Source organism: Pomacea canaliculata, linkage group LG5 (genome assembly GCF_003073045.1).
Source record: "Pomacea canaliculata isolate SZHN2017 linkage group LG5, ASM307304v1, whole genome shotgun sequence".
NCBI lineage: Eukaryota > Metazoa > Mollusca > Gastropoda > Architaenioglossa > Ampullariidae > Pomacea > Pomacea canaliculata.
In genome coordinates this window covers 31,099,195-31,122,525 of record NC_037594.1, presented here as the reverse complement: position 1 = coordinate 31,122,525, position 23,331 = coordinate 31,099,195, and the positions used below count along the sequence as shown (strand labels likewise).

The 23,331-nt window shown below is 44.5% G+C and overlaps 2 protein-coding genes and 1 pseudogene across 2 annotated transcripts; all 3 read right to left on the bottom strand.

Annotated features, from left to right (window-relative positions):
• Positions 1-785: 785 nt before the first annotated feature.
• LOC112565042 lies at positions 786-10,061 on the bottom strand. Its single transcript, XM_025240277.1, has 14 exons — positions 9,890-10,061; positions 9,022-9,133; positions 6,586-6,722; positions 6,187-6,289; positions 5,467-5,577; positions 4,805-4,915; positions 4,499-4,603; positions 4,158-4,259; positions 3,617-3,709; positions 3,033-3,131; positions 2,648-2,737; positions 2,107-2,214; positions 1,740-1,969; positions 786-1,453 (listed from the first exon to the last, which is right to left on the bottom strand). The coding sequence occupies exons 2-14, from the start codon at positions 9,122-9,124 to the stop codon at positions 1,388-1,390; spliced, it is 1,458 nt and encodes a 485-aa protein (XP_025096062.1). The 5' UTR covers positions 9,125-9,133; positions 9,890-10,061; the 3' UTR covers positions 786-1,387.
• A 642-nt stretch (positions 10,062-10,703) lies between these two features.
• On the bottom strand, positions 10,704-18,706 carry LOC112564815 (sacsin-like). Its single transcript, XM_025239888.1, has 3 exons — positions 18,323-18,706; positions 13,595-18,168; positions 10,704-13,205 (listed from the first exon to the last, which is right to left on the bottom strand). The coding sequence occupies exons 1-2, from the start codon at positions 18,704-18,706 to the stop codon at positions 17,122-17,124; spliced, it is 1,431 nt and encodes a 476-aa protein (XP_025095673.1). The 3' UTR covers positions 10,704-13,205; positions 13,595-17,121.
• Positions 18,167-23,227, bottom strand: LOC112563602 (annotated as a pseudogene).
• Between the last annotated feature and the right edge of the window lie 104 nt (positions 23,228-23,331).

Sequence of the window (23,331 nt, the reverse complement as noted above, 5' to 3'; positions counted from 1 at the left end):
GACACAGGTTGGAGACCTTTAACCCCGTCTTGCCCAGGAACACCAACTGACATTTGGACTGGTGCAAGACTGTACTCTCGGCCATCTTCACGGGACTTGGTCACCCAGTCTGTAGACCAGTCTCTGGGGTAGACGATCTGTCGTCGCGTCTGCTGCGATGGAGTGTCTGTATGCAAGTGTAGCGCGTGCTGTGACGGTGGTGACGTCATGATCGTCCGACACGGGGGTGGGAGGGAGACATGGTGGGTAGGGGGAGGAACACTAATCAACAGCAGACTGACACGAGGCGACAAACATTGACAGGCAGGCTGGGACAATAGTGCAGCTGTTTGCAAATATAATAATAATAGTAAGGTATTTTTATGGTATTATTATTGTTCTTATTATGATGACTATTATTGTGCAGACCTCCTGTGGACAACACAAACTCACGTGTAACTCAGTCTATCAAGACTCCGTAACGAGGGTGTGAGTGTAACAACCGGTTCACCTGCATGACACTGATGCTGGTGTCACCGCCGACTACCACACAACGGGTGACATTTGTTTTCAAGAAATATTACATTAGCTGTGAATGTTCAAAGCGTTCAAGTGTCAGTGTATGTGTCACTGTATGTGTCAGTGTGTCAGTGAGACACAAAGCTGTCCACACAGTATTTTGCCAGTGCTGTTGTCAGTGTGTACAGATATTGTTGCCACGTGACATTGAGCGACCTGTGATGGAAGCGGGCTGGGGCAATAGAAATAGGTAAGAGGGAAACTGATTGACGAAACAACAACATTTATGAGAGTAAAGAGTTATAAACCAGAGTTTATTGCGCTTGATATCAGAGATGGCAACATGGTCATGAAACCTGATGACAGATGTTAACAAATGACTGACATGACATGTTAATGTGTCCTACTGCCCGCATGGATATGGTTAGAGTCTCTCACCTGTAACCTCAAACACAGATTTTTATTTACCTGTCTGCCAGGACAACACTATCGATGCTCAGGTTGACACTTCAAAAATTTGATCCCCAAGACAATGACGGGAAAAATATTTTAAATTCCGGTAGACGATAGACAAGACCAGATCAGCAATAGCTTAGGAGTGCTTCCCAGTGGTACTCGCAGACTGGAACCCGAAGATCCACCCGGATACTTAACAACATGTTGAGCCTGGGAGAAACCAGCGACAACAGTTTCCCATAGTCTACAGACCAACAACAACAACAGTATCCCATAGTCTACAGACCAACAACAACAACAGTATCCCATAGTCTACAGACAAACAACAATAGTATCTCATAATGTAATTGTTGACAAGCAGGTAGATACAGGTAATGGTCACAAGGTGTCGCCACCAGATGACGTCACTGGACGACACGCATGAACTGCCCCGTCACTGCTGTGTCTTCTTCCACTCGAAAAATGCGTTGAGAAAAATAGTCTCATTGAGCTCCTTGCTCTGCGGCAAGATAAAACAGAACCTGTTACACTTAGGCCGTGGTGTCTGACAGATGGAAGACATGTTACAACTGTACACGTGTGACACCAGTGACATCACACACCAACCTTCCCGTCACCACTCGCACTCGTGGTTGTCAACAAACATACATGTGTCTGTTTGGTGTTGCTTCATGTCTGTCCGTCTCCTGTGTCCCTAAGTGAAACGTTGAGTAAAGGGTTATAGGTCTCTCTCTCTCTCAAACATCTTTCTTCACTCGCTCACCCACCCACCCCGCATCCCCTACCCTGCCATATTTCTCCGACAGGTGGCCCAGGGCAGCCACGAAGGTTTGAGGTGACAGTTCCTTGCAGCAGTCTCGCAGACTCTCGTAGAAACGAAAGAGCTCCACGTCAATTAAATAGCGACCTCGCTCCACGGGCCACAACCCTTGTTTAAGATAGGTTTCCTCCCTTGGAAGCATTTCTTTCTTGCACGCGAGACAGACGCACACACACGCCTGAAGGTCGTGCCGCCCTGGAACATACCATGTGACCTTACAACATACAGTGTGACCTTACAACATACTGTGTGACCTTACAGACAACCTAGAGACAACATACCGTGTTCTTACAAACAACATGCGCGTCTCCTGCCCGCCATTACCAACTGACCTCGTGTGTCGATGATGGTGATGTCGTTGCCAAGCTCCATGCGAAGTCTCTTGCTCTCGCACTGTCGGTTCTGGCACCGGCTCAACCCCTTCCAGTAGATCAGTCGTTCTGTCTCGAGGTCAAAGTTCAAGTATCAAGAAATGTCAGGAAATGTATATATTTATACAACGCCCGATATTTATTTAACTATGCTGCTAAGGTCAAGGTTTACCATGTATACTGCTGTTCCGGTCAAGGAGCAATGACCCTATTTCCTCTCAATTTGTATTTTTGTGTTAATTTACTGTTACCACGACAACCACAACCATCAACACCGCTTAACGATCTCTTGCGGCCAGAAGACAGGACAGGGTGCTTCTCGTTGGCCATGACACGAGGGCGGTCACAAGAGGGGTGAAGGCCATGACACGAGGGCGGTCACAAGAGGGGTGAAGGCCAGCCACACGTTCCTTGTTCCCAACTGAATTGCTCAGGATGCTTAGTCATTTCAGCTTGTTTGTGTGTGTGATGCTGCTGGTTGATTAGACTAACACATTCTTACCTTCGTGAAGGACTTTATACGCCTGGCGCCCTCTGGTGATAATCTCGTGTCCCAGAGTTCTCTCCTCCTCGTCATTGCCTTCTTCTCCAGCTGTTACATGAAGGCACGCGCTCATAATACACACACACATCGTTATACATACACAACCCCTTTGGGTGAAGAACAACAATAATAGTAATCACAGCTTGATCACACACAGATCATCTCAAGTAGATACACGTGTATGTCCCGCGAGTGATGTTCTCAATATCTCTCTGGCCCTTGGAGGCAACAGAGGTCCCCACCCCTGAGGTAGACATCAAAAGAAATGTTATGACAGTCTAAGTGTTACAAGTTATTACAGTTTACGTGTTATGACCAACTGCCATCACAAGAAATGACAAACCTTCCAGAACAAGTCGCTGCCTGTCTTTTGCACGAATCGTCAAAGTGTCTTCATCATCTTCCTCGTCCTTTACCTCGTGAAGGTCAGTCGGTAGCGGTCCTGCAAAAACATCATTTAGATGTAGACGAGTAGATGGTGTGGTTAGAGAAAGTACTTCTATCTTTTAGCAAGCTTGTACAGAGGGGGACGCAGTTGTCTATACACACACACTCACACACTGAGAACTCTATCATACCACACACATACACGCTGAGAAATCTATTCATTCACACACACACACACACTCACACACTGAGAAGTCTATCCATTCACACACACTGAGGAGCACGGGGTCAATATTTCCGATTGTAGCTTTAATTCCTCGTCATTGTCCTAATAATCACAAAATGTGTTGTTCATCATAGCTTGTAGTCCTAATTAATACTAATTATATAAACGGGATTTTCTTGCTACTGTTGTGGCAGACATGTCTTGATGGATGTTTGCAGAGTCACAAGGGACGCGTTCTCTCTGATGCCGAACATGACGAGCCCCCGAGAGCGCTTCCTTACCATTATGTGTACAAGTAAACATGTAAACAAGACCTTTAATCACAATCTCGGCCTCTGCTCCCATCTGAATATCCACTGCGCCCTTCTGGATACTAGCGCTGGTCACCTCCCCTGCCACGTCCATGCCTGAGGGAACAGAAAAAGTCGGTAAATGAAATCCTTCAGAAAAATTGATCAGGTGATTATTTCAAGTCAAATAAGGCTACACCCCGGCAAATAGGGTTATATCATGGCGGATAAATAAGGCTATATCACAGCAAGGCAGCCAGCCCTGTGAAATGATGTTCCAGACAAAGAAAGAATAGCGTGTCCGAGGCGAGATCTGAACCCAGGACAGGCAACCCTCACTCTCTTGGTGACAGGCATTAACCCTTGCGCCACCAGACCACCTAAAAGAGCAGGAAGAGTCAACACAAAATAACACAAAGGTCACAAGGTGAAAAAAGTAAAAACAACAAATCACAGAGCAATAATAATGCAATGTGAATGAAAAGGATAAACAACAACACAGACAACAAGAGGAAACTGTAGCGAGGCGCGGAGAGGGTCTAAAGGGAGAGAAGCATGTTCTCACCATGAACTGTCAGCTTGGCCTTGTCCTCCATCTTGATGGTCTGAGCCCCGGCCTTGACATCCACTGTTGTGCTGCCCAGGGCGTCCAGACGCAGCCCGCCACCTGGTGACACCCAGGTCACGTGGTACAGTTTGAAGTCAGGACTAACGGGCTGGTGCTTGGTAAGCTTGTGGTGGGTGAGAGGGTGGTGGTGGTGTGTGGGGGGGGGGGCACTTCAGTTGTGTGTGTCGAGGGCGCCATTACGTCAGCATAAACGATAAACATTAACGGAAGCAGTTTATCATTAATTTCTGTGTTTCAATATGTTTCAAAATAAACGTCACACGTTTCGTCACCAGTACCTGCGGTGTGAACAGTGACGTCATCGCCAAGCTTCATAGTGACGTCATCAATCTCGATCTTTACCTCCGCCTCCTTAGCCTTATTAGCGATCTCCATGTCGCCGCCTGGACGAAACAGACGTTAAATTAGTTATGAGTGTTACTAGTTATTAGTTAATGGTGCTCCCGTCATCCCGCGCTTGCTTTTGCATTCTCACCGTCTTGTCTTTCACACAAACACTTACACATTCTTACACACACACTCACACACTTACACACACAAACACTAACACACAAGCACACACACAATAATAGAACATCACGTGCCTTCCTTAAGGATCGTTGCCCTGTCACCTGCCTCGATGTTCACCGCTCCGACGCTGATGTCCACCTTGGCTTTGTCCACCTCGTTAGCAACAGACAGAGCTGGGCTCGCCACTGGATCACACACACACACACATATAGAGTCACGTGGTACAGGTCATCACACACACAGATACATGGTTGCAATATCTGACCACGTGACGCCATATTCTACATATTGTGGGTTCACAGTTCCGTGAATAATTGCACTCATCAGCTAATTACCCCATCAACTAATTACCCCGCCCTGCAGCCCCTCAATGATCACCAACAACAAGCGTTGATAGTCAGAGCTCTGGGCTCCTTCCTCTAGTTTGTTTTTATTTTAGTGTTTGTTTGAGGTTTTATATTTTTTTGGCTTTAGATAAATAAAGTGACATTTATATGACTTTGATGTTGTGGTGTCCCCCTGGTGATGACCTTTGTTGCCTGGTGATGTCCGCGACCCCTAGACAGTCAGCAGGGGACGGAACTTCACTGAAAGGAGGTCATCGGTTATCTGTTTTATCAACAACATCTTTACACCTTTAGTGAAGTCCCGTCCCGTGATGAAACTTTACCATAGAAAGGTAATCATTCCTCATAATAGAGCTTTTCTCTTTCTGGTGTGACCTCCCAGACTGCACCTGTGGGGTCAATGACATAGTCCTTCCTTTCCTCTTCTTTGTGCTGTTCTCTCTCGTCTGTCTTCCCGCTTTCAGCCTTCGTCATCTCCTGATCATGTTTCTGCTTCTTGCCTTTTTGCAGCAACAAATAAACAATATTAATCAGCTATTCAACATATAGTAGGTTAATATATATAGTAGGCTATACTGACATTACAGAGAAACACGCAGTAGACTAGTATATTGTTCAACCTAGTAGACTATACTGTCATTACACAGGAACACGTGTAATGTTCAACCTAGTAGACTATACTACCTTTACATAGAAAGAAAACGTGGTGAGTGTAGCCGTCGCCATAGCAATGTAACAGCCTAATAGCGAGTTACACGACAAGGATGTGGTTGCTATTGTGGACGTGTTGCTGACGATACTCAGTGTGGTCAGTGTGTGTGTGTACATCTACATTAAAGACCTTGTTAACGATGCCATATACTCATCTACAGTAGAAATATCTAGCTGGCATTGATGCCTATACATGACAGTAGACACCGCTGTAGACACGTGTAGATAACAATATTTGTACATCCACAGGTAAGAATTTCGTGAGACATCTACGCGAGACAGCGTTAACATTAAAGTATATTTCAACATCTACAGCAGTGACATATACACAGCACATCTATCAGTAGACACACTTGCAATCAGTTATACACAGACATACTGTGACGACACTAGCTGACCTCCCAGCTTGGCCTTTGACACTTGGTTCTTTAGGCTGTTGCCGATGCTGTAAAGGCCTTTACCCTTCGGTAGTTGAGTGGTCTCTTCCTTCCTGTCCTCCTGCTACATGTGCAGACACACACACAAACACACAGACCGTCAGAAACAAGCACACACACATACACACATACACACGAACATGCATACCTGTACTGTTTGTTTGATGGATCAGTGACGGAGTCAACATGTCGTGTCTACAGACAGATGACTGATCATTGTATCATGCTCTACAGTCCATATGATCCTTTTTGTGATTATTGTCGTTCTCATTATTATCCTTCTCGATTACTCCTCTCACCTGTACCTGTGACTGCCATGTGGGCACCTGTGACTTTGTGACATCATCATTACAGTCTCACCTGAGTTTCCGGCTCTTCTGGACTCGAACTGCCTTCACTGTCTTCTGTATGATCATGACCTTCTGACCTCAGCTGTGCCTCTTCCATTTCTGAGCTTAGAGTTGTGTCTGAGGTCGGCTTTTGCAGGTTCCCCGACACTAAAATTACAAAAAAAAAAAAAATGTTAATTATTGTAAAGTGATCGAGAAACGACATTCTTGTGATTTGTGAGAAGAGTCTGAGTAAGAGATCAGCTTCTGGCGGACTTGCCTCTCGAAAATAGGGAATGAGTAGTAAACTGTACAATATACGCACACATGCACAAGTAAGCCCATGAATATAAACACGCACACACACACACACACACACTAACACACACACGTGTGCTACTCTCATAACCACAGGGGATGAGAGGGAGGCTTCTGTCTCTTTGAAAAGTGAACTTGTTGCCCTCAGTCAACGTCTTATGTATGGTGAGACACGTGACAGGTTGAGTGGGGTCGGATGGAGGGAGGTACCAGTGTGTAGCAGACCCCAGAGACCCCCAGGGACACGAGCAGGGTACGTTCTCTCGCTCCCTGTGCCACGAGCTGTGGGCTGCTTGACTTCTGATTGTTGACTGACCCGCCGAATGTGTCACAACCAAACTCTGTGACTGCACCATTGTATTTCCCTTCACATGGACGACGAGGGTGAAACGTGTGAAATGAGAGAGAGAGGGAGATAGAGAGGGGGGGACATCCGGTGTCATCTGTTATCTAGAGTGTTCAGCAATCTTGTCATGCAGTGACAATATTCGGACATTGCGGGGAGGGCTGATTGGTCCTGTGCTGCTGGGTGAGTAGCTTCTCAGTGTGGCATGCATGGAGCACGGAGTGCGCATGTCAAGACGGAAACATGTCGAGGACTGGTGTTTCTCAAGCACGCTACCCGATCTATCAAATTTGTGTCCAATTTATACCCGGAGACAGGGCTGAATCCTGTATTCATAACCCCAGAGTCAACACAAGTGTTGGCGGAGAGTTTATGGGAGGGACAACCCGTGGATTTTGTTTCCGTGTAAAGTAAATACAGCGGCCACCCACACAGCCGGTCAGTCAACACCTGCGCAAGTGGAAGCTTTCGATATTTAACAAATAAACAAACACAGTGGGAGAAGAGTTTTTATTGAAATAATCTGACAGTAACAGAGGCTAACAACAAACGAAACTGAATTTTGTAGTCAACATGGCGCCATTCCATTGTTGTGAGTTATTTGTGTGTTAGCTATTTTGTTTCCCAGTGAAAATGGAATTTTCTCGTCTAATCTTGCTGGTGAACACCTTTTTCTATTGGTCCGAAGTAATGTTGACATTTCCTAGCTTCTATTTGTTCCATCACAATAAAGCTGTGTACTTGTAGGTTTCCCTCTTCCTTTGTTCATTCCTGCACAATGTCATCCTGACTGACCAAGTCCCGCTATGCCGGTCAGTTTAGAAAAACTTTACAAACTTAGTCTCACATGGATCGGGGATTACGTTCTCTTCCAACCAAAAGGTCCACCAACCACTCAGGACTCTCACTGACCGATCGGCACAGACCTGAGTCATCGAAGACAACAATGGCCACCTCACAGAAAGCAATGCTGTACTCAAGCGATGGACTGTAAGGACCAAGTTCCAGCTGAAGACCAATGCCACATCCTCCCACACAAGCAGATTAGACACAGTGAACCTGCAGACCTACCAGTCCTACGGGAAGTGGTTGAAAGAGCTGAGCATAGCTCCTCGGGTACCTTAGCTCGGTTTTATTCACGAACAAATTTCCGATGGCCTTGAGTTCGAGTTTTGATGCCTGTTTCGTCTCCTACCCGTTTACCACTTGACCCTTGATCCTTGGGACAAAACATCCTTGTGTGTACCCGACTGTGGGAACAAGCAGGGAATGTAAACTAGTTCTCCGCCAGGTATGTAGAGAGAGGACACCTGTGTAGTTAAGTGTTTGACTGTGGTACAGTAGTGTAGCCTGTAAGTCGAGCTCTTCGTGTGTGTGAGTTTGCCTCTGTGCTTCTCTCTCTCTCGAGTTCAGTTCCTTTTGACGGAGGGATGGGAGGATGAATACCGAGCAAACGAAGGAAACTTGTTGTTAATAAGGCGATCGGCTCATATGATGGGGACGACAGTACAGTTTATACAACACTAGTCTATTCCAGAAGACACATACATCATACATATTTTATATATCAGGGTAAGGAGCGCGTGTAGTCAGCAAAGAAGAGGCCTGTGTAGTTACAGCTATAGACTTGACCACAAGTGTCCAGCAAGGACATTGCCTGTATCTGTGTGGCAGGTAGGTCTCACCTGTGGCAGGTAGTGAGTACAAGACACCTTCTCTGTTCACTTTGCGAGAGACTGGGTCAAACAAGTCAAGTTTGTACCTACAACAGATGACCAGGTGGGTTCCCCATTCTAAGCTCACCTGCAGCATTGTTGAAGGTAGGAGAGGGTTGCTGCCCCTGCTTGTGTGAGTTCCGTGCAGCGCCCCGCGGTGGTGGTCGTGGTGGTGGGGGCATCTTGGACATCGTCAAAGCCTAGTGTACACCACAGACAAACGACAACATGCACAGACTGTTCTTCATTCACTGTTCATTATGATGTTCATAGACTGTTTTAACATGTTTTGTTGATGTTCTGTATGTTGCTTATGAACTGTTTATTGTGTGTTCACAGACCGCTTAAAACTGTTCAGTAGCTGTTCACAGTCTGCGGTGTTAGCTGCAGGCACACAGTAAAGATACGGTATTGTCACAGCGTGACTGTGTCACAGCTCCATAGCTTCACAGTCTGTCACAGTCTCACAGTCTCACAGATAAATAGTTCAAACACGTTATCGCCACTAAGAGGTGTGAGTAAACAAAACTGACAAGTGACATCAATGTGACATGACGTGACAGAATCGTTTAAACTGGGGAGCTCTATCCCTCCGTCATGACAGCCTTGCTTAAGTAGGGTGCCACAGCTGTGTCAGCAAACTCATATCGGGTGTCATTGTCATTGTCATTTTCATTGCCATCGTCATAATTGTCATCGCCATTGCCATTGTCATTGAGTCATTGAAGGACTGGCGGAGATATCTTCAGTCTTAAAGAGACTCGTGTCTGTTGGTCACGTACGTGTGTACAGTGTGCAACGTGTGTTGTTAAAGAATCGATTACATGTGTATCAGTGACACGGGTATCAAGGTGTGGAAAAAGAAATGAACTGACACCCAGCAATGATGAAGTCAAAACCTCAGCCCCATTGTTTTCAAACAACGAGCTGAAGATTACAAAATCAAGTCCACTTACCTCCCTCGTGTTTTCAACAGCAGTCGTGGTTTGCACCTGCCTGCCCACCTGCCCACCTGCGCACCTGCTGCTTCCAGTATGTGAGCCAAGAGAAGAAGGAGCTCCGTGTATCAAACACAAGGCGTGTGACCCGACTGGATGACGAGGCCTCGCTTTTATAACTGTCGGGAAATGTAAAGGAGTTGGGGGGGGGGAGGCAAGGGGAGTTAAGTGACGATTTTCTGAGAAAGACCTGTTGGGCAGGCTGGGAAATCCCCTACAGTGGTGTGGAGGCTGAGGTGTACTGCGCACACACACACATAGGACACAAGACAAGGACACAAGACACAGGACACAGGGATGTCATTGAGACACTAAGGGTCTGGGCCTGACAGACTGATCTTTGGGTGAGTATTCTATGTGTACATAGTCCCTGTGTGTAGTCTATAGTGTCATAGTGTGTATAGTGAATAGTGTCATAGAGTGTATAGTCTATAGTGTCTATAGTGTCATAGTGTGTGTAGTCTACAGTATTATAGTGTGTGTAGGCCGATGGTAGCAGACTTGTGTACATGTGTCATACATGTGGCCTAGAAGTTGTGGTTAAAGTAGATGTTGAGGTTACTGGTGTATGTGTCTCTAGGGTGAGTACCTCACGTTGGCAGCTTCCCTCCCGTGTGATGTGCAATGTTGTGGTGGGAACTTTGTCCCAAGGGCGGTAGTCTGTGACAGACGATGTCTTTGAGTATTTAGGATGTGGTGACATGGTATGAACATACTAGCAGGCAAGCCGCCAACCACAGAAATGTAATAAAAATAAAGTTATACACAAGACTAAAAGAGAAATATTTATTCCGAAGATACTTTACTTAAAAGTCACTACAAGGTTATAACACACAGTGCCCAACATGCAAAACTACGAAAGTATAAGACTGTAGGATGCAATATACGTGTCTACTTTTATATAACGTATTCTAGAAACAAATTTCAAATTCTTGCAAAGTGCCTATTGAAGGTAATTTAGAGTGTGCACATAAGTAGAGAAATAAAAAAAGGTTGAAAGCAGAGACCGATTTGTGCAAACAAAAGAAAAATAAGCAGAGTAGGATCATGCAAAACAAAACAAAACCAAAAAACTATAAAAACAAGACTAAAGGACAGCAAAGACAAAGATGGGCCATAACTCTCAAAGGACCTTGCTCAGTCAAATAAGACAATATTAAACTGAGTTGTATAGATTATGTTTGAAGTTTGAAGTTTGAAGACAAGTTTGAATATGCAATTGATGTTATCAGAGTGTCAGGAGGTCTTGTCTCAAGATCAGTACACTGAGGACAGTGATAAAGAAATCGTTATTGACGATGTATCGATGTATCACATAACTAACGATGAAAAGAATTAAATACACTCAAGTCAACGTTGAAATATTTACATTTGCAGAATAGAGAATGTTTCCTTAGAACATGTTTGTCACTCACAGGAATTCAAGTTTTAAATTTGAGAAAAACATCGAATAAAATGTACCACCGCCTTACTCTTAGCAAAACACATTAAATGATAAAAGTAATATAAATTCTTACAATGATAAACCACAATTAAGCAACATTCTAAAATATTCTACACAGGAAAGCAATTACATCTTTAAAGACTTTATCAAACTTTAAAAGAAAACCAAAGGATATTGTCAGTTTATTCATAAACTTGTCCTTGGAACTTAAGCCATCAAAAAGAATAAAAGCATTAAATTAGACAAAGAGTCTGTATTCAGTGCACAAGAACCACACAAAGCCTTCTAGTTATTATCTAGGCTATATTGTCAGCATTTATTCTACCACAATCAATGCCACACATATTTGTTTGATAAAAGTATGTCAACATCATAAATAGATTTATTTAAATTAATATTCTAAAATCAGATGTAAATATTTGTTATTATAGATGTGACGTTTGTCAAAAGTTTATTTAAGGCTGAAAAATATCTTCTTGTCATAAACATTAATACAATGTTATTATGTTAAACGATACAGAACTCATTCAGGATAGTTAAGCGTTTGACAAAAAAATTTTACAAATAAATGTTTTGAAAAATTAAAGCAAAGTAAAAATGAGACGAATATAAACCAAAAATCAAATAAATGGCATTACAAAAATTTAATTAAATGTAATGATGTTGCTAGTGGTATATATATATGTAAATTACTACATAGTGTACTGAGACAAGGGAGAGCACAAATTATCAGAAGATGACAAACTTCATCATTGTCAAAAGAAAAGTCAACTTTCTAGGACAAAACAAGCTACGATGTAGAAACAAAATACTTTTTCTATTTCTTTTTAGCCATTTACAACAGGCAGAGAACTGTAATAAGCAGGCGCTGGGAGACAGACAAGGAGCATGTAGTTTAAACTGTTTTAAATGAACAAAAAACTGAATACGACGGTTATGTTTTACTAAGAGAATTATGTTAGCGAAAGCAATAACAAAATATCTCAGCTATGATATACAGAAAATATTAAATTACAGTGTTTACAGCAACAGCAAACTTTTATACAAAAAAACACACTGAATGATGTGAGTGGTATTAAAACAATGAATAGAAGGCTATCAAGAAGGTCGGTTCACTTATAATAACTATAATAAATTGAATACAAGACTGACACCTTGGGACCAAGATTACTATTAGTTATCAGAAAGTCACTAGTACCATAAAAATAATAAAATTCGACTGGGTTGAGAAAGACAAGGAGCCTCATACAGAGACAGGTGTAACACAAGAGGAGATAATAGACAACATCTTCGTTCCCAGCATCCGTTAACATTCCCTCCCACACACTAGGTGCCACTGATACACTTACAAAACGTCAATAAGGGACAAAAATGAGAAAAATAATTAGCAAAAATCCTTTTAAAGAAAGCATGTGTATTCATAGTAAAACATCGCTCAAAATTCAATGATTTTTTTCCGGTTACGTAGTTTAAAATCTGAGTTGCATTATTTATTTCAATGTGACACACCATTTAGCAAAGACAACATTGCAGCTAATTACACCATGAGTGAAGCTACAATGGTCAGAATTGTCTCCGTTTCACTGCATGACATCTTTGCCATGTCCGTAGTGTACAGGTGGGCGGGTAGCTCTGGTCCCCAATGTACAAACGGATACGACATCCTCCATCTTTCTCCTGTCAGTCGCTCCAACCGCTCGGCCGCTTGCAGTAAGTCCTTGTTGTGCGTGGCTTTGGCGAGAATCTTCACTTCTGCTTTTCAGCCGGATGTAGCATCTTGTGGTCAGCGTTCTTGTAGAACAGCAGAGCCTTGAGGGCCTTCTCCGCGGCCTGTGAAACAACCATGCAATGGGAGGACAGGTCAGCGGACATGAAACAGACACAAAGGTACAAGCATGACAACCATTTTTCTTGTCAACAGAACTGTTGTCTGGGTTTGCTTTATCTCGGCAGATAAATCTGCTACTCGCAGGTACAGGCAAAATTGCCGTATTCATGGTCGCTGCCTAAACTATTTTTGGACCATCAGGTAATTTACCCAGGAGACTTTCTCGATTATTTCAGGTTTTCACTATCACTATGTTCCTGTCTCGTGTGCAGTCAGAAATATCACACACACACACACACACACACACACACACACACACACACACACACACACACAAGCACGCATGCACGCATACACGCCCACACACACACACACAAGCTCGAAGTCCCACCTGATGGTATATGAAACAAAGCCAGTTGTTTCCCTCTGAGCAGTTCTTGGCCATCTTCAGATCCTCAAAAGCTTGGCGTAGCCAGCGTCTCGCTCTCCTGGCTGTGGGTTTTCTCTTTTGGACTGAATGCCGACATTTGACTGCTCTCCCCTGGCGTCAGGAATCTGTGAGGCATACAGTTGACCCCGAGCGAACACCCGATCAAAGAACACCGCAGTTAACATCGGCTGATTGCCATTGTTAAGAACCGAGCTGGACTTACTTAGTGCTGATTGTCTGATGACACGTAAAATCCTCAAACAATCGTGTGGTTCTGTGGTCTTTAGGTCCGGATGCCATTGCAAATACAAACGTTTCAGCAGACTTAGCTGGAGGCGTTTGTCGCCAATGATTGGCAATGAAGCCTTAAGACAACCTTTAACCTGCTTCACTACTGAAGTGACTGACTTTGGATCCGACTGCACTGGCGTGGCTGTGAGGTCAGATGGATCTTGAGAAGTCGCTGGTATCTTGTACAGTTTGACAGCAGACACCGCCATCGTACGCTTATTGCCAACGTCCACTCGGTAGGACATGCAGCATGGGCGAGTAATGTGTTGTTCTTGTCCCACACAGATTCCTCTCCATCACTCTAGCGAACAGAAAAACCTGGTGAGAGCTCATCACCTTCACATCGTCGGCAAGCGTCTCTAGCTTCTTCATTAATTCTTCAAAGCCTGGGTTGCAGATTCCTCAACCTGCATAGATATTTCCTGTTCTTCCCTCAATATGTCTTTGCTGTCTATCAAAGGGTCATAACCTCTAGTACAACATTCTCATCATTGACATAGGCGCTGTCGACACTGTTGTCTAGTAAACAGAAGTCATCAAAGTTCACATACCATCCAGGTTGAATCGTAGGACCTTGATAGTAGGAAGAAATGTTGTGTTTGTCGAGAATGGCAGGCACATCATCTGACTTCAACATGGAAATTAAAAGAAATCGGAATTCATGGAGGTCCTTGGCGACTGTTTCGATGACAGCATCCGTCAGAATAATGTCAACATCATCGTCACTGACTGTCGCTCTGCTGTCAACAAAAACACAGGTAGGAAACCTTTTGTCTCTGAATATCTTATGTTTTGCTTCACTACCTGTCACCTTTTGCTCGCCGACGACCAGCACCGTATGCAAATCTTCTATCTCAAATATCTCGATTCTTCCTAACATTTCCTTCACTTCTTGACGAAAAGTGCTTTGAACTGGTTTGTTGTTTGCTACGTACATATGGTAGATAAGCCGCGTGATGCCATTCACAAAGTTCACATGAAATAACTTCCTCTTGAAATCCTGTGCCAGGCAACCAATTGTTTTGGTCGACAAAATCGAATCGGGCAGCATCTCCATGGTAATTTCAGAAAGCCTTGCCATCTTATGGCCATCAGGGAAGAAGAGAAATTGTATTCCAAGGACTGACACAGTCCATACCAAGCTGCATGAAGGTGGGGAAAAATCTTTCAGAGCAGTTCTTTAGTCTCGATTTCAGAGCATCGCTGTCACAAAATATCAGAGATGTTGATTGTTTCAAGCAGAACTGTTCGTTTGGCAAGTAAATCACCTCTTTGTTCAATTTGGAAGAAACCTCTAAACATCGAAAGAGACCTTGTACAGACTTTTTACAAGACTGTAGCCAGTCACCTTCTAATGGCTGATGTGGATGTTTTGCGTGAAGTTTGTTTAGAACCCTCACATAGTGGTCAGCTGTCACAGTGGAGGTAACTCCGAGTTCGGCAAAGAGATTGTCAAACATTTCATAGTTTCTCGGAGCTCGAAACAGCCAGCCATCCACAGCCTCGCTTGATGTGAGTTTTATAACCACTTGCTCAGGATACAACATGCAGGCATTGTAGATGTCGAATACCAAGGGTAAGCCCTTAAAGAAATGTTTTTCCCATGAAGGGCACTTTGTAAGATGCTGGTAGATTTGACGAAAGAGCCATTCTACTTTTGTTCGACCATCGCTAGACTGCAGAAGGACGCACGTGGAAGTGCTCAGCGCCTGACATACGTTCACAACATGCTGCTTGAACTGTTCTAGGGGGATGTCTTGTTGAAATTTAAGTTTCTCTGAAACATCGTTCAGGTGCCTATTCCTCAAATGGTAATTTGGTTCATCCTTTGGATGCAAAATGGCCTTCGTGCTCCACAGCAGCGGCCAGTGACAGGAACGACAACTTTGTGAGAAGGAAACTAAGCGTTTGGCTACAAACGGAGAAGAGAGTTGCTCAAGTCCTTGAAGATGTTCAGCTGTTTCCTTAAAGGACCAAGGGCGCACAAAAGAAATATTGCAAACAGAACTCAAGAGCTCAGAATTCAACAGATCATTCTTTTAAACAGATGTTGTACAAGTGTTGATGATCTTGTCAACGTTTTTTCACTCAGTGTATTCGCACCTTCTGCTGCTACCTGTTTGGCATATGAGATGAACATATTGACTGTCACCTCCTTCACCATACCAGCTTTCTCCATGAAATCGCGCTAATCACGATTGCAGTATGGTGCTGGCGGAAACCTGTCCACATCAAGCATTTGGTGAAAAACATTATTGTGCGGGCTGTAGAACTGCGATGGTATACACATCCTGCCTGACTCAATTCTAATGAAGGCTGTTTGTGACAGAATTCTGAATAACTCATCAACTTCATTGGCCTCTTTCAAAACAGTGTAACATGTCTTCCGAATGTAAAGAAGATGACCATTAACAAAATCATCTGGCAATATTCTATGGTTGAAAGAAATCGTCTCCAGAAGATCATGTGTAAATTGGAAGTTTTGTCCAGATGAAAAAGCCGACACAGTTCATCTGGTATAAGCTGTTGGTCCAGAAGAGTTGTTTTGGTTTGTTGTGACCAGACTTCCAGTCCGTCTTGTGGAATGTGTTCGTGTAGAAGGAGCACAACATTCCGAGAGTCAAGGGAGGTAACACGCCCTCCAATTGCACAGAACATCGGGATCTCTCGCAAATTAAATGGCACAAAACTGAATTTGGTTTTTTGCGTAGAAGTTAAAGTAGTTCAACAATAAGGTGGCATCCTGCTGTGTAAGTTGAAGGGACTTGCCGAATGATCTCAGCAGACCGACGATGCTTTCCGGGTTCCCGACAGACGCTACGAGTTTCTCCGCTAACCTTCGAGAGACGACGGACTGATCAACGACTGGCAACGGGAGCTTTCGAAGCACACTGACAGCTTGAGTTTCATGTGTCCTATTAAGTGGAGGAGGAAAGAAGAAAACACGTTTTCTATCTTTGATTGGGTACAGAAAACATTCTTCCTTCCCAGCTACCTTGCAAGGTATTAAACTCCATTCATTTAAGCACCAAAGAAGGCTGTCATCAGAGATGTTCTGTTTTTTTTATATTACTTCGCACTCGATAAACTCCAGAGACGCTGAAGCCAGTCCTCAGTAGGAAGAAGACCAGTGTTCAGTGCACATGGCTGTCCTATCTTGAACAAATCCTGATCAAGACAAAAATGCAATCGTTAAGCTAGATGCTGAATGTTGAAGACTGAAAGACATGATGCTTTGTTAAAATTAGAGAAATGTCCAGCAGACTGCAATGAAGGAATTCTTCAGACAGCATTGGAAAAAGGTCACAGAAGGTGGTAACAAAAGCCTTCCGTTCTACTGAAAAGACATCTAAAATGCCAGACTGAAGAAGACATAGTGGAAGACCAAAAATATTGTTTGGAAAATCTGCAGACTTTTGAACAAATGTAACCAGAGTTAGTACATCCTCCCCATCAAGTCCAAGGTCAGCAAGTGGCTGAGGAAGGTTCTTCAACTGACAAGTGTCTGAGGCTGTTGCTGTACAAGACTTCAGGAAAGGGAGGACGGCACTTAGAGTTGCTTCTTGTATCTTGTCAGCTCCGTAGTTCTTGAGAGCAGTGAAGACGTGCAGGGGAGCCTGAACTATCTTCATGTTCAAACGCTTCAGCAACTCCAAAAGTTTTCCATCGGAAACTCTCTTCTCAGTGTCATTCTGTGAGTAATAAGGTAAAACAGGAGATGAGTATTCTGGGGGTCTTCTAAAGTAACCGGCGAAGCTTTTCTCTTTAACGATGGAAGTCCAGATGACGCCTGGTGTATCTGCTCTCGTGACAGGAAACAGCGCCTGACGTCCATTGATGACCTCCTGGTAGAAGGCCTCGACTAAGGGGCTCCAGAATGAAGACTCAGTTTTAGGAATGCTGGGGAACAGGGCAAAAAACTCAACTATTTTGGCAGCAGCTTCCGTCGAAGTTTCGTCCTCATGTTTCGTCCTAAACCAAGCAAATTTGACCTGCTCGAGCGCCTTGACATACGAGGGTGCGATAACATCTGTGCAGAGCAACTTGTTCCAGGTGGTTCTGCTGTCATCTTCTCTGTCCCATAGGTTCCGGCGGGACTCGTGTTCAAGTGCAAAGTGACCGTTGATGTGGACTGGCAGGTCGGTCTTCACAGGCAGGGGAAGAGTGCAGAACACCCGAGACTGGATGTTATCTTGTTTGCTAAGCGGTTTGCTGACTCGGCGATGGTAGATCGGGTGTGTCTGCTACTGATGGTTGTGTTGTTTTTATCTTCACTGCTACTCCTCCTCGTGGCAGTAACCGGAAATGCTCTTTTCTCCAATCGTCCTGTAGTTTCTCTGGAGCTTTGGAGGCATCAAGGAAACCAGCTCTGTTGACTTGAATCCAGTCCTCTTGTACTCCATGGCTGTCCTTGAGGCTAAAGTTTACAATAGTCTCTGAAGATTTCATCTCCACTATGCCAGAGCTTAAACCATCATCTATCATCATCTCACTTTCTCCACTCAAGATCTCACGAAAAGCTTCTTTTCTAAGGGCATTACGCTTATCAATCACCATCTCTATTTCGTACTCTGTCTCAAGCTTACGGCCATCTTTAGTGGAGTAGATGCCAATTTTTTGTAAGTTGTTCAGGAACAGCAAACATAAACTTGCATCTTTCAGAAAGTCTGTCAGCAATGATGATACAATATATTCTGTCATTGGTTCCTTCTTAATTGAGGATTTTGTTGCCATCCACTTAGTTCTCAGAGGCAGTCTGAAAAGTGTTGCTGGCTGAGACATGTCGAATGTATTCAGTAGGTAACCATCAACCATATCAGGGTACTCTTCCTTTAAAGAGTCAATGTCATTAAGTTCCATTCCAGGTTCCTGCCATTCGTTGGAATAAGTACACAAGGGTCACACACGCAGATGGCCTGCTCTGTGCCATCTCGTCGAGTCCAGAACGAGGGGACGTCAGTGATGTGGTAGACGGCGTTAAACCCGACTCCAAACTGTCCTGTCTTCATCATTTCCTCCCCTTTGCTGCCCTCTCCCAGGTTCTGAATGCCTGCAATGTCCTTGCTGGTGAAGTCGGCGTTGTTGTACACACACAGTGCTGGGCCCTGAAATTCCTTCCAGCCGTCTGGCACACTGTCTGTTCCCAACTGTCGGAAATCTTTGATGAAGCGAATCTCTGTCGCCCCAGCATCATCGGCGTTTTGTATGAATTCCTTGAAAATGGAAACATCACACGTGTAGCCTTGTAACAGTCGCTTGATGCGGTTGGTCAATTTTTCTGACTGACCAAACCGCTTGACTTTCATATGACTGTTGAAAATGCTGCTGTTCTTGCTTTTTACCCCGAGAGTCTTTGCGACTTCAGGAGAGAACTTGCCATGGATGAAGTGCATACCAGGCTTCAGCCTTAGGCTAGAAGAGTCATCCAGGCACAAACTGCTCACACACCGCAAGAATCCTTCCTTGTCCGGGAGAGAAACTTGCTTTGGATCCAAAGGATGGACGTCTTGCGTTTCCAGACGAGCAAAGCAGAAGAGTTGTGCGGCCCTACAAAAGAGCTCCACTTGGTCGTCTGACAGCTGCCTGTCTCCGACATCTTGTTTCATCTCTTCCATCACTCCCAACATGTCCTGAGTGCCAAACTTCTCTCTGACTCCTAAGAACTGGAAAAGAGCTTTAAATTCAGACTTGCTGCTGATTTCCTGAAGGTACGGAGGGCATGCTAACTTAACAGTAAATGCCAGCCTTGAAGGGTGATAGAAAAAGGAGCCTGTCCAGATGATTCGTTCAGTTTTTAATGGGTTTTCAATAAGTTCCTCTTTGTTTACAACTTCACTGCTTTGAATGCATATTTGGAGAAATGAATAAACAGTTCGCGAAATTTTGTTTGTTTTCTGCGTCACACTTTCAATTTCCTGATGTGATTCGTGAAACTTGGCCACAGTGAGAAGCTGGTTCACAGCGGATTTCACAGTGTCTTCATGAGCAGGCAGCTCTTGGGTAACAATCTTTAGACTGTCGTGTACTATACTGCGAGATTCTTTAGTCGTCTTCAGCCGCAGAGACGATGTGGAGGAGTCGTCTAGCAATTTCTGTGTACATGATACAAGATTGGTCATTCTGCTGGGATACAGCTGGCACGGAGCAGCTAGCCGAGGCTGAATGTCATCCTCAAACCACGGAAAGGGCCAGTCCCGTGGCTTAGTCAGAACTGGAAGAAACTCTGTCCGGGACAACTGTTCTTTTTCATCAGGAGAATATTGTAAGATGCGAAGTGTTTTGCTGCAAGAACTTGTTGATGCAAGATAATCAACAATACTCACAGCTCTGGAAAATGCCAGACTTTTGTCAAGTGCTAATAAATCTTTCACTGAGTTGGCTCTTTGGATGATGTCTCTCCACTGGAGATCATCGTCATTCATGCCTAACTCAGTTAAGCGCATCAGACACTCCGACTGGCAAAAGTCAACAGCTCCTTCTTCACTTCCGTTTTGTGGAAATCTTCCATCAGCTGGCAAGAACAAGACAGCGGCATCACACAACGGATGGACGAGTTCATGCGGAGTCTTGAGCTCATGGGAGACATCGCAAGGGATGCAGGCAACTGTAGACACAAATCTTCTGACATGTTGACTTCCCCTGAGGATAGCGTGCAGTGTGAGGGTGTCCCTCACTTTTACTTTGTCTGGAGTCTTCCAGAAATCGCTGACGATGCTGGGGAAAAAAATGTGTTCGTAAAAGAAATCCTCTGACAAACACTTTTTAGAGAAAGCATTACTGTTTCGAGTCTTGCCAAAAGTTTCAGCTATTTCAATGGGAATGTCGACTAACATTATCTGGCCTTTCTTTAACTCCAGTGCAGTTCTAAACGCCAGGTCTCCAATTTGAGAGAAGCGAAATGCAGGGTCAAAGAATGTAGCCTCGTGAAACGACACCCAACGAGTTTGTGAAGGAAATACAGAATAGTTGTCATTTATCAGGCAGGTGTAGAAGCTGTCGACTAAGGACAGGCCGTTCTCAGACCTCGGCCAAAGCTGATAGTAGGATGAATAGTTAGCACCAACATGGTCTTGCAGAGACTGGAGCAGCAGAACGTAGGCTCGACACACAGCATCAGACACGAGGGCAGAGTTCCAGTTGCCTCCCTTGTTGTCGATGTCTTCTTCTGTACTTATCAACAGGTTTCGCCGGCTGGACGTCAGTGCAAACGTTCCGTTTAGATGAACTGGCAGCATAGGCTGCTTCCATCTGTTCTGGGAGGGGTAGGAAACAAAAAAGATGACCTTCCTGATAAAATCCAAAAGGACAATTGTTCATGCTCAGTATTGTCTTGTCTTTAAGTAGCACTGCTGCCGCGGCCAGAGGAATGAATCCTTGATCTTTGTTGGCGAGAGCCAGTCTTGCACTCTGGCTCACTCCACTCGCCCAGATAATGCGCCACTCAGTCTGACTGAGGCACTGCTGGACATCACAAACAGGTCTGGCCTCTGACCTAACATCCATCACTATAGACACTTCCTCTGCAAATCGTATATCTGGAGGAACTGTTCCGGTTTGGAAAAAGTTTTGGAATTGACGACTAAATATCTGTAGAATGCTTTCCATTGGATTTGGAAGAACATGATGGGGTCCTTGCGCTGACATCGCAGATTTCCTTGTCACTGACATCAGACATGTCATATTAAATGGGCTTTTTTCGTCTCGCGGTAAATGGAACACTTCCACACTCTTCACATTCTGTGTGAACAGCAGGAGGTTGCCTGCTCTTTTGATTAGCATAGCCAAAAACTGTCTACGTTTCTCTGGGGAGTAAGACTCCTTCTTGATGTCACTGAGAGCCGCCTGTTCCTCCGATCGGAAAGGTAACCGGAAAAGCGTCGCTGGATATCCGACAAACTGTTCTTGATTCAGAGAGCACCCAAAAACACCCTCAAAAGGTCTGAACTGCGATGGTACTGTTTTTAGGAGACTTCTATTTTTAGACAAGCTGAGATCAATCTTCATTCCAGGATTTCCTCTTGGCAGATGTCTCTTATGAGGATCGAAGAGAGCTATCGTGTTCCTGCTGATGAAACTAGGAACATCAGAGAGGTTGTAGACGGCGTTGAAGCCCAGACCAAACTTCCCCACCTTGGATGCATCTTCTTTTTTGGTGCCTGCCCCAAGCTTGACAATGTTGGCAAAATCCTGGTCAGAGAACGTTGCATCGTTAAACACCCAGAGTGCAGGCCCCTGAAGGGACGCCATGTTCTGGGTGGAGGAGATGTTCTCGGCAGTCTTCATTCTGTCTTTCATCGAGAAGAAACTTGACCTGCCTGGCGCCAGCATCATCTGCATTCTGAATAAGCTCTTTCGGGATAGAGAATCCATCAGTGTAGGAATCTTCTAGAAGGTTGTGGAGGCGTGTAGTGAGTGGTTCAACCTGATGGTAAGCATAGTCAATGTCTTCTGTTTCATCCAGCGCTCTGTCCATTAAACCTAGTGCACCAAGGGCCATAGCAGTGCTGACAGGCAACTTAGGATGAACAAACACAACCTCCTCCTCTCCACTGCACTGGGACTCAGCTTCCATCAGCCATTGGATGTCTCCTACAGTACATTCTACAGCAGGTCTGAATCGGAGAAGCTGACGTTCACGGTGTGCTATGGGCAGAATGATGTCTCTGCGTTCTTCAGGTGGAAAATCTTTCAAAGTCTCTAGAATCTGGATGACGAGCTTCAAATCGCGATTAGTCTCCCTTTGAGATGACTTATGAAGATGTTTAGCTTGTATTTCCGATAAAACCTCTCGCAAGAAACTGGCGTCCTGGCGCCTCCTGGTACCACAAGCTACAAAGAGAGTTTGCCACATGGTCGTTTCTTGGGACATTCTGTACCTGTATGGCCTGAGTACAACATCATCAATGTTGTCTTCAATCCAGAAGGAAGCTGGTTTGACAAAGATAGCTTCGTTTTCAACCAACAAGCATGGAGTTTCTGAAAGCGCAGCCAGCAATACTTCATTCTCCTTGTTCTTGTCCAAGAAGCTGTAGATAGAATTTAGCTGAGCCCGGTACTTACAGCTGTTGTGAGTGTTATAAAACTTGGTGATATTAGCCAAGTGTGTCAGGACGCTTTCTACAGGAACCTCTTGTTTAAAAAGTTCTTTGTATGCGTTCATGACAGCTCAACTTTTCATCCGCTACGGGTGAGACTGATCCTACGAGGGCGAGGTGCTGGTATGGGTAAACATCTCTAGGACTGACTAGGACAGCCTCTGGACAAGCCGTTGGAAGATCGCACGGATAACTGTCTGGCATTGACTTTGCGTGAAGAGCAGGTAAACACCTGTACTGTGACAGCTCGTGCAGGGCGCGCGAATCAAGTCGAGATATCTGTGACGTCAGCAATGTCCACAGCGACTGAGC

Excerpts from the sequence above, each read along its gene's own strand:
- LOC112565042 (XM_025240277.1), bottom strand. The coding sequence starts at position 9,124 with ATGTCCAAGATGCCCCCACCACCACGACCACCACCGCGGGGCGCTGCA. Across the intron at positions 4,604-4,804 it reads GGCAACGATCCTTAAGGAAG|GCGGCGACATGGAGATCGCT; the intron begins GCACGTGATGTT and ends TGTTTCGTCCAG. Across the intron at positions 2,738-3,032 it reads GCAGCGACTTGTTCTGGAAG|CTGGAGAAGAAGGCAATGAC; the intron begins GTTTGTCATTTC and ends TTCATGTAACAG.
- LOC112564815 (XM_025239888.1), bottom strand. The coding sequence starts at position 18,706 with ATGTCTCAGCCAGCAACACTTTTCAGACTGCCTCTGAGAACTAAGTGG. Across the intron at positions 18,169-18,322 it reads GCCTCAAGGACAGCCATGGA|CAGACACACCCGATCTACCA; the intron begins GTACAAGAGGAC and ends AACCATCAGTAG.